Here is a 12,035-nt window from a genome sequence, read left to right as displayed (position 1 = left end):
TAAAAAAAAAGAAACATATAAATATGTATGGCTTTCTAAGTAATATTTGCTCCGCAAGGATCCTCATGCAGTTTATTGACACCTATGACCATTCCAATAGAAATGGATCCCTGGGGGTCACATATTTATCTTAGAAAAGCATAAATTAATATCATGTACATTGTATTGCATTTTTATTTATTTAGTCAAACCTTTCAAAATTATATTCTGATCTCGTTCTACAGAATGTTTTGCAGGCCCATGGCCCATGAGTTTGATGTCTCTAATGTACAGGACCTCACCATCTATGGGGAATTCATTTATCATTTGTACTCTATAAGAGGCATCTTCCATAAAAGAAGCAAATAACCCTAGAGAGTATATAGCTCCACATTTATCGCTATAATTTAATACCTAGAGAGGATCACTGAACAATTGTAACTCTGTGACTACAAGGAATCTTGTACAATCTCAACATAGTGACAATATCTTTTATGGGTGGAAAAGATACAATAAATTTACCTTTAATTTCCAAATTAATTCAACCAATTAACAAGCATTTAGTAATCATATCTAAGAAGTGGGCTAGGCTCTGGTCATATATTCCTAAAAGCAAAATTGTCCTTGACTTCAAGAAGCTTCCATTCTACTGTAATAAATATGATAGAAGTAAAGAAATTTGAGTAAAATAACATCCAATTGAACATACTAATTTATTAAAAATCTAATTTTATGAAAATACCCTCTTGTAGGATATTGTTTTCTTCTAGCTCACAAATACAGCAAGATCTTAACCTTTGCATCAGTTTATAAAGGAATCCAATTACCAAAGGCCATTTGCAAAAGTTATATCTGTTCATCAATATTTTCATCAAGGATATCCTAAATACTTTAGGTCATTTTTATAAGGATTTTACTAAGACAAGAAAGTCTATGCAGCAGTTCTAATGACTTATGAAATGTATTTGTATAGTGATATTGTTTGTAATTTTTTTCAGTTATTTGGAATTTTTTTATTCTCTCCTAAACCTTGAAATTTTATTCCTTAATGTTTTCAAAATTGTTTTGCTTACAGAAAAATTTTTTTTAAATATTTGAGCTGGTACAGATGGTTTTCCCAACTTCATTTTCTTAAATGCCATTTGTATTTCCTCATACAGTATACTAGAGACTGAATTAAACATTCATATTGAGTTTTTCTAATGTCATAGATCAAGGCTGGGGAACCTCTGCATAATCAAGCACAGGCTGAAAGCTAGGTAGAACAACCTCTCACTGCTTGAGTTCTGCATGTTGATAATATAGTTTGGCCCATGAATGATTTTGTAAATATCCAAATGGCCTTTGGCAGAAAACAGGTTCCCCATTCTTATCATAAATCATGAGAGCATTATAGGAATATTTGTAAATATCTCACTTTTACGTACTTGCTGTTCTTCTTGGAAGGCAATACTACTCTAACTCTCCCATCAATTTCCTCTGCAAATTTCTACAAATGAATTTATATTATGTAATCACTATTACTCTTGATTTCCTTGTCTCTAGTCTTGGCAAGAATCATAGGATGATTTGGCACAGAAAGGAACTTTGGATGTCTTCGAGTCCTATCTCCACATTTTACAAGAAAGGAAACCTTGCCCAGAGTCACATAGGTAGTACCTGAGAAAGTACTCATACTGGTTCTTCTGTCTCCTCTAAACAAAATCTTACCATAGTATCATGCTGCATTGCACTTCAAATATTGCCCACAAGTAGCTTATAGTATGCTTTCCTTGCACACAAGGAGTGATCCATACATATTACACTGATTAATAGCTGGATAAGGAGACATTCTCCCATAAAAACAAAAGTTAAATACTCTTTGATTAGAGAGAACTAGAAACTATTCAACTGACTATTCAAAGGAAGAAGGGAGAAGTGATAGACTATTAAGATAAGGCAGATTTTTCCAATGGCAAAAATGAAAAAGGTTAAAGTTACTTCAGCCAGTGGAAAAGTTTTGAACATTCAGATAGCAGAGAATAGAAAATTCTACATCTAATATTCACTGGTATTTCCTTGGCCATCTTAAGTTCTGCAAGGTAGTAATTATTTCTCATAGATTAAAGTGGCATAAGAAAAGAGGAAAAAGTGAATCAATGTCTTTTTCTTTATCTATTACCTAATTTCTTCATTAGTCAGTAACTAGTCAGAATAGATCAAATTGGAAATATCATAACTACAGTGTCTTCTTCTCTTTTTATCCATTCTTTAGTTGTACTATTGATGCACAAAGAAAAAGTGCCTTAGATAAGATTTCTGCCATTGGTAATCAGTTGTTTCTTTTCTGTTAAGATAGTCAATTTCATGTTAATTAACTCTTTTTAATACCATCCTATTTTTATCATGCTCAAATCCAGCATCAGACATTTACTGTGTGACTCCAGGAAAGTCCTTTAATCTGTTTGCCTCAATTTCCTCAAGTGCAAAACAAGGACAATAATGGCACCTGCTTCCCACAGTTGTGAAGGAAAAAAAGAGATGGTATTTGTAAGTGCTTAGAACACAAACAAAATATTAGGTAGGGGACTACAATAATATATCACAAAGACTACATTCTAAACACGTGAGAGTTATACAAGGAATTCAGGGATGGTTTGATATAAGGAAAACTATTAATATAATTTATTACAGCAATAACAAAAGTAACAAAAATCATGTGATTATATCCACAGATGCAACAAAAGCTTTTGACAAAACACAATCACTTATTCCTATTAAAAACACTTTAAAGCAAAGATATAAATGGATTTTTCCTACCTAAGTAGCTACCTAAAATCATAATCAAAATTATTTGTAATGGTATAAGCTAGAAGCTTTCCTTATAAGATCAGGAGTAAAACAAGGGTTCTCATTATCCCAAATATTATTCAGTATTGTGTCAGAAATGCTAGCAATAGCAACAAGAGAAGAAAACGAAACTAAAGGAATCAAAATGGGCAATGAAGCAATAAAATTATCTCTTTCTATGAACAATATGACAAACTTAAAAATCTTAGAGATTCAACTAAACTAGTAGAAATGATTTTTAACAAAATAAGTTATAAAGTGAATCCAACAAATCCTCATCTTTTCTATAAACTACCAACAAAATACTCCAAGAAGAAATAGTAAAAATATCCTATTTAAAATAATCATATGCAACATAAAATACCTATGAGAATACCTGACAAGACAAAGACAGGAACTAAATAATAAATCACTTTTTATATGAATAAATTCAGATTTAAATAACTGAAGAAGCAGTAATTGTCGTAAAGGGCTGAAACTCATAAGTTAATGCACTGAGGTTGGACAACAGAGCACTTAAGTCTAATTACTAACTGGCCAATACTCTATAAGCATATGCTTGGAAAATGGCCTTTACCACTATCCTGTGCTGACTTGATAATTGGTATATACAGAGAATTGTAGGAGGGACTTGGGGGGGAGTAAGACTAGCCAAGGTCACTTCTGGGTGGAAGACAAAGAGGAGAGGTTGTGGAGATTCTGTGTCCATCCAATTCACTCTTACCTCTAAAGACCAAGAATAAAGACCAAGGACTTTTGCTTATCCTGACTCTGGCTGATTCTAAGGTATCCAGTGTGCTAAAAATTCGGTCTTCACAATGAGTGACTAGAAGTAATATATAATAAAAATGAGAATTCTATCTAATTCACCTATTCAATACCATCCCAATTAAATTATCACAAATTATTTTATTGAGCTAGAATAAAAATAAAATCAAAATTCATTTGGAAGAACAAAAGTTAAATTAATGAAAAAATTTAAAGGAGTTCCAGAAGTACCAGACTTTATACTATATAATAAGGTAATAATTATCAAAGTTATTTAGTGCTCGCCAAGAAATAAAAAAGTGGATCAGTGGAACAGAGTAGACATATGATATCCAGTAGAAATGATTAAAGTAACTTTGTATTTGACAAATATAAATATTTAGGCTTTGGGCTTAAGAATTCACCATTTGGTTTAAAAAACATTGGTAGGAAAACAGGAAAGCAGTCTGGCAGAAACTGGGTACAGACCGATATCTTACATCATTTACCAGGATAAAGTTAAAAATAGATACATGAGTTAGATTTGAAGGGAGATATCATAAACAGAATAATATTTAATATATCACCTATCAAACTTATGAATAATAATTTATGAATAAATAAAACATAGAAAGCATTATGAGTTGTAGCCTGGACAATTTTGATTACATTAAATTAAAAAGGGTTCTGTACAAATAAACCAATGTAGTCAAAATTAGAAAGATGGAAGGAAGAAAATTGGGGGGGGGGAGAAATTTTATAGACAGTCCCATATCTGAAATATAATACAAACTGTGTCAAATTTTTAATGTCAATTGGTAAATGGTCAAAAGATATGAATGGACAATTTTTTGATGAATAAATCAAAACTATACTTAATTATGTGAAAAAATGCTCTAAATCATTACAGATTAGAGAAACACAAATTAAAACAACTTAGTGATATCATGTCACACCTATCAGAGTGGCTGAAGTGATATAAAGAAAAAATGACAAATGTTGAATAGGATGGGAAAAAATTGGAACATTAATTCATTGTTAGTAGAACCCATGAATTGATCCAACTATTCTGGAGAACAATCTGAAATTATATCCAAAAAGTTATAAAACTGTATATAGTCTTTGACCCAGAAATACCACTACTAGATTTGTTTTCCAAGGTGATCAGAGAAAAAGGAAAACTAATATGTTGTAAAATATTTATAGCAGCTCTCTTTGTGGAGGCAAAGACCTGGAAATTGAGGGAAGGTCCATCAACTGAGGAATGGCTGAACAAGTTGTGGTATATGATCATGATGGAATAATACTACACTGTAAGAAATGATGACCTGGTTGATTTTTAGAAAAACAAGGAAAGATTTGAAGAGAATAATGAAGAATAACGTGAGCAGGAAACAGTGTATTGTTCAAAGAATAGCTATGAATGACTAAGTTAGTTTGAGTATTACAAATTCAAATCAACCACAAAGGACCTTTTTTTTTTCTTTTTTTTTTTCTTTTTTTTTTTTTAATAATAACTTTGTATTGACAGAATCCATGCCAGGATAATTTTTTACAACATTATCCCTTGCACTCACTTATGTTTCGTTTTTTCCCCTCCCTCCCTCCACCCCCCCTCCCCCCACAAAGGACCTTTGAAGAAGATTCTATACAACCCCCAAAGAAAGAACAGATAAAGAGAAGTATGAATAGGATAGTTTTCTCTATCTTATGTATCTGTATATTTTATGTATCTTAGGTATCTGTGTGAATGATGACATTCTTTAGTGTGAGGAAGGAGACAGAGAAAGCTCAGAGTCTAATATGAAATAAAATAAAATTGTTAGGAGTGGGGGAGAAAGCGCTTACTATTTGACAGGCTCTTTGCTAATAGTTGGGAATAAAAAATAACATAAGATCATCTTTTTTTAAGTGCTTAGCATAGTTCTTGGCATATATTAGGCACTATGTAAATGCTAGCTATTAATACTTTTTAGTCATATTTTATCAGTTTGCCATGTCCTTAACCTTAAGATTCTCTTCCTGAAGAAAGTATTCAGAGGCAGAGTATTATCATAGAAGGAGAACAGGCCTTATAGTCTGGAAGGACTGCCCAACCTCTAATACAGCCTGATTGCCAATCCTCGGTAAGTGACAAGCTTTCAGTCTCCCCAAATATGGAAATATGCTTTAAAATATTATATATGTATAACCTATATCAGATTGCTTGCTGTCTTTGGGGAGAGGGGAGATAAGGAAAAGAAGGAAAAATTTTGGAACACAAACTCTAATGAATGTTGAAAACTATTTTTACATGTATTTGGAAAAAGAAAATAGTATTGAGAGAAATAAAAGAACTAGGAAAAAATAAAATAAAATTTGACTTTAAAATGTCAATTTAAAAAAACCCTTTCAGTCTCCCAAGCAATTTTCTAAGACTGTAAGGTGACAGTCTACTTTAGTAGAAGGTGTTTTCTTACCTCTTGATCAGAAGTTTTCAAAGTATGGTCTGAGGTCCTTAAGGGGGATGCCCTTTCAGGGAGGCTAAAAGGTCAAAACTATTTCCATAATAATAGTAAAATATTTTCATTTTTAATATGGCAAATATTGGTATCTATGTAAACAGACACCTTTGTCAAAAGTCCTCAAAACTGCTAACTGTCCAAAACCTTTGAGAACCACCATCCTATATCAATAAAACAGAGAACCCCCCCCAAAAAAAAAAGACATCCTAATCAGGCAAGAGAATGTGTGTAATCTACAAGACTTTGGGCTCTTTTTTTTTTCATATACAACCACATTTTCTGACATTTTCTACTATTCTCCCTTATGTTCACCTTCTTAATGGCAATGTCAAGTACAAGAACTTATATTTTGGTTTTATTTTAAAGATTTTCTTAATCACAATAGTAATATGCAATAAAATCATGAAGCATGAAACACAGATATTGAGGCATAAGCTACAGTGCTGGTCTTTTTGCTTATGTTCATTATAAGCACCAAAAAGTAAGATAACAAACTGTCCCATGAAATGAAATTTCTTGTTTCTTTGGATGATTTGGCCTTTTTATTTGCTTCTCCAAGAATTGTTGAAAACATCTGGTTTCACAGAGTAAAAATGTTGATACTGATACAGTTCAATTACTCCAATAAAGTCACATTATCAGTTTTTTTTAAGTAATTAGCATTTAGAGTAGCAATAATTAAATCAATGTTTATAGGCAATCAAAAAGTGGTTATTCTTAGTAGCATCCTGCCACTATCCTGCAAGAAAAGAGGCCATTTAATATTTTGCTTTGTTTCAGATTGCTAAATAAGCAATAATAACTTAATGGACAATCTCCTGATAATAAGTTTCTTCTTTCTCTTATACTCTTTAGCTAAGTAGACTGAACAATAATATATATAACCGTTGGACATTGGAAGCCTTTCAATTTGGAAGAACCAGTTTGAGTGTACTTGACTCATCATCATGCAATGACAAATCAACAGAAGGAAGCTTAAATCTTAAAACAAATAGACAAATGAGTTTTAACTATTAGCAGTGAAGAAGCTAATGAAACAGTAAAGCAGACTTGAATTCAAATCCTGTCTTAGACACTTCTCTTTTTTCAGCCCAATAATAGCATCTATAAAATAACTAATAATAACAGAGTTGTTATAATGCTCAGTGAGAACACTGTGCATGTAAAATGTTTTACAAACCTTAAAGTGCTATTTAAATATTAGTTCTTACTAAATAATTATCATTACTATTGTCTTCAATATTATCATCATAATGTCTCAAAATGTTTTTTGGGGGGAGGCAAATATCTCAACAACCTAAAAATTAATATCCGGTAAATGGAAAATGTTTGCCTTAATATCAGCATGCTGACAGCACACAGCAAAAGATAAGGGCTAAAAATTACATATCCAAATATTTCAAAATAACAAAGGACAATATTTTCATACTTTTGAAATATAAGTATAATATTTATTTATATCATATTTATTTCTACTAAGGTCTTTTAAATAGTTTTATGTTATAAGATCACAGAATTTGAAAACTGAAAGGGACACTGGTGTCCCAATATGAAAGTATTAAGTTTATAAAAGAATATGGTATTATTTCTTTACTTCATTAGTAGTTTGAAAGTTTCAGGCTTCACAACTGATAGTAGTATAAGTCATACCTGTGCTTCTACACTAGCTAAACCTGTTCTCAGTTCCTGAAGCCCATCTTTCCAGCGTTGCTGTTGCCGAAGCAGGTCAATGTTCATGAGCACTACAACCTGTTAAAAAGCAGAGGCTGGTTAATAAAACGGAAGGGCTATATACAATCTCCTCAATTTTCTAAATAAAACATACCTTTTCACAAAATGTGGCATGCCATTTTCTTAGTTTTCTGTTTTCTGTAGCAAGTCGTTCAGCAGCACTTTGTAGTTTTTGGATATAGCCTTCTAATTCTTTAGGATTATCCCAGGTAATCTGTGACTTTTCTCCAGCACCAGGTTTTGAATTCTATGTAAACACGGACAATATTATCAGTTATAATTTAAACTGTACCTTTCTCTCAAAGGGCTCAAAATATTATAAATCCTAGTAATTCATACCTACAACATGCCTATGTGATTTGAGAACTCAGTATGCCCAAGTTAAATAATAATGGAATAAATAGATATATATGTCTCTATTGCTCTATTTTTAAAAGATAATCCTTTCCATAATGATATAGAGTTTTGAACTTGAAATCAAACAGGATTTAATTGCTGACTCTGACATTTTCCAGCTGTATGCTAGGGCAAGTCATAATTCTAGAAAGCAATAGTATCATGGAACAAACTATGTCTGCATTCAAAAGACCAGCCTTTCTAAAAGGCAAAAAGGCTCCTTCACCAAAGAGCAGAGACATAATAGCAAGATTAAAAAAAATTACACATTAACCCTCAGTAATTAGCTTCTGCATTGGTTTTTGGCAGTCATAGAAAAATGCCAGGACAAAAAATTTATATTCTAACAAATAAAAATTATCTGGTTGTCAATTAAGGTGTCCTTTGTTAATTAGATATTTGTGTAAAGAATTGATTTAAAGTAAGTCAAAAGAACAAAAATTAGAAAATATGAGATTGAGAAAACTTAAATCTAACATTTTAAACAAATTTCTGATAATGAAAAATTGATAGAACAGATACACATACAAACTATCCCTATTTCCTAAGAAAACTTTCTTAGGATAAACTTATCCAGTATAAATCAACCACTACAATGAAGGAGCTATAGAAGTCTAGAAACTGCATAGATGCCTCTCAAAATCTTTGTAAAGCACCGGTCAGCAAACAAAACTTTCCTCCATGTCAGTATTTATTCCTCACATTATGACATTTAGCCTATCACAATTCATTTCATTTGAAAATATCCCTCATCTGATCACTATGCCAAGGGTAGTTTTCCTCTACTTTTTATCCAGCTTTCTATCTCATCTTTACCTTCTAAAAGTTTTAAAGAGCTAACTTAAACTATCTCTTCCATAAAATCTTCCCTGATCTCAATTAAATATCTTTTCAATTCCGCATGGTAATAAGATGGCGGGAAATACAGAATTAGTTTTAACCATAAATGTGAATGAGGTAAACTCTCCCATAAAACATAAGTGGATAGCAGACTGGATTAAAAGCCAGAACCTTACAATGTTATTTACAAGAAACACATTTAAAGTAGGTGATACATACAGACTAAAAATAAAAGGCTGGAGCAGAATCTATTATGTTTCAGGCAAAGGAAAAAAATGCAGAGGTAGCAATCATGATCTCAGATCAAGCAAAAGCAAAAATTGATCTAATTAAAAGAGATAAGGAAGGAAACTCTATCTTGCTAAAGGGTAGCATAGATAATGAAGCAATATCAACACTAAACAGATATGCACCAAGTGTATAGCATAGAAATTCCTAAAGAAATTAAGAGAGTTGGAAGAAGATATAGACAGCAAAACTATGATAGTGGAAAATCTCAACCTTGCTCTCTCAGAACTAGATAAATAGAACCACAAAATAAATAAGAAATTAAAGAGGTAAATAGAACACTAGAAAAGTTAGATATAATAGATCTTTAAAGAAAATTGTAGGCAGAAAGGAGTACACTTTCTTCTCAGCAGTTCAAGGAACCTATACAAAAACTGACCATATATTAGGGTATAAAAATCTCAAAATCAAATGCAGAAAAGCAGAAATAGTGAATAAATTCCTTTCAGATCACTATGCAATAAAAATTATATTCAATAAAAGGCCAGGGGAAAATAGACCAAAAAGTAATTGGAAACTAAATAATCTCATCCTGAAGAATGAATGAGTGAAACAGCAAATCATAGACACAATAATTTTATCCAAGAGAGATACCAAAATTTGTGGGATGTAGCCAAAGTGGTAATTAGAGGAAATTTTATATCTCTAGATGCTTACTTGCATAAAATAGAGAAAGAGACAATCAATAAATTAGGTTTGCAACTAAAAAAGCTACAAAAAGAACAATTTAAAAACTCCCACTCAAATACCAAACTTAAAATTCTAAAAATAAAAGGAGAGAATAAAATTGAAAGTAAAAAAAAACTATTGAATTAATAAAATTAAGAGTTGGTTTTATGAAAAAATCAACAAAATAGATAAACCTTTACTTAATTTGATGAGAAAAAAGAAAGAGGAAAATCAAATTGTTAAGTCTCAAAAAGAAAAAGGGAGAACTTTCCACCAATTAAGAGGAAATTAGAACAATAATTAGGAGTTATTTTGCCCAATTTTTATGCCAACACATTTGATAAACCTAAGTGAAATGAAGGAATACCTACAAAAATATAGACTGCCCAGATAAACAGAAGAGGAAATAAATTACTTAAATAGTCCCATTTTAGAAAGAGAAATAAAACAAGATATTAATCAACTCTCTAAGAAAAAATGAACAATTAACTCCAATACTATATAAGTTATTTGAAAAAATAGGGAAAGAAGGACTCCTAACAAATTTCTTTTATTACACAGACATGGTACTGACACCTAAACCAGGTAGGATGAAAACAGAGAAAGAACATTATAGGCCAATTTTCCTAATGAATATTGATGCGAAAATCTTAAATAAAATATTAGCAAAGAGATAACAGAAAGTCATCCCTAGGATAATATATCTTGACCAAATAGGATTTATACCAGAAATGCAGGGCTTGTTCAATATTAGGAAACTATTAGCACAATTGATTATATCAATAACCAAACTAATAAAGTCATATGATTATCTCAATAGATGCAGAAAAAGCATTTGATAAAATCCAACACCCATTCCTATTAAAACTACAGACTAAAAGTCTGTATAGACTAGAGAATATAAGAATAAATGGATTTTCCTTAAAATAGTAGCATCTATTTAAAAGCATCAGCAAGCATCATATATGTAATGGGGACAAACTGGAACCATTCCCAATGAGATCATGGGTGAAACAAAGCTTGTCCACTATCACCATTACTATTCGATATTACATTAGAAATGCTAGCTTTGGCAATAAGAGAAGAAAAAGATTAAAGGAAGTAAATTAGGTAATGAGGAAACCAAATTATCACTCTTTGTAGATGATATGATAGTATATCTAGAGAATCTAGAGCATCAACTAAAAGACTATACAACTTTAGCAACGTTGGAGGATACAAATCCATATAAATCATCAGCATTTTTATAGATCACTCACAAAATCCAACAGCAAGAGATAGAGAAATTCCCTTTAAAATAACTATTAATAGTATGAAATATCTGGGAATCTATCTGCCAACAAAAAGTCATGAACTATATAAGCAAAACTACAAAACACTTTCCACACAAACAAACTCAGATCTAAACAATTGGAAAAATATCAATTGCTCTTGGAAAGGGTGCATAAATATAATAAAGATGACAGTACTACTTAAATTAATCTATTTATTTAGTGCTATCTCAATCAAACTCCCAAGAAATCATTTTACTGACCTAGAAAAAAATAACAAAAAAATTCATCTGAAAGAATACAAGGTCAAGAATTTCAAGGGAATTAATGAAAGAAAATTCCAATGAAGGTGGCCTAGCTATGCCAGATCTAAAACTATATTATAAAGCAGTGGTCATCAAAACCATTTGGTACTGGCTAAGAAACAGAATAGTCGATTAGTGGAATAGATTAGGTTCACAAGACAAAATAGTCAATAACTATAGCAATCTAGTATTTGACAAACCCAAAGACTCCAGCTTTTGGGATAAGAATTCATTATTTGACAAAAACTGCTGGGAAAATTGGAAATAAGCATGACGGAAACTAGGCATTGATCCACATATAACAGCATATACCAAGAAGGTCAAAATGGATTCATGAGCTAGGCATAAATAATGAAATTATAAATAAATTAGAAGAACATAGGATAGTTTACTTCTCAGATATGTGGAGGAGGAAGGAATCTGTGACCAAATAACTGGAAATCATTATTGATCACAAAATAGATAGTTTTGATTAT

The 12,035-nt window shown here is 31.4% G+C and overlaps 1 protein-coding gene across 2 annotated transcripts in view; it reads right to left on the bottom strand.

Moving 5' to 3' along the window:
• Positions 1 to 12,035, bottom strand: part of DYNC2H1 (dynein cytoplasmic 2 heavy chain 1) — a 377,984-nt gene that overhangs the window by 334,158 nt on the left and 31,791 nt on the right. For both annotated transcript variants that reach the window (XM_051986889.1, XM_051986890.1), the window contains exons 14-15: positions 7,885 to 8,037; positions 7,710 to 7,808 (exon numbers count right to left, since the gene is read on the bottom strand). In XM_051986889.1, coding sequence (XP_051842849.1) covers positions 7,710 to 7,808; positions 7,885 to 8,037 — 252 coding nt within the window. The remainder of the gene's footprint in view (positions 1 to 7,709; positions 7,809 to 7,884; positions 8,038 to 12,035) is intronic.

Source organism: Antechinus flavipes, chromosome 3 (genome assembly GCF_016432865.1).
Source record: "Antechinus flavipes isolate AdamAnt ecotype Samford, QLD, Australia chromosome 3, AdamAnt_v2, whole genome shotgun sequence".
Classification (NCBI taxonomy): Eukaryota; Metazoa; Chordata; class Mammalia; order Dasyuromorphia; family Dasyuridae; genus Antechinus; species Antechinus flavipes.
The sequence above is the reverse complement of the archived record's forward strand: the minus strand, read 5'-3'. Positions and strand labels throughout refer to the sequence as shown.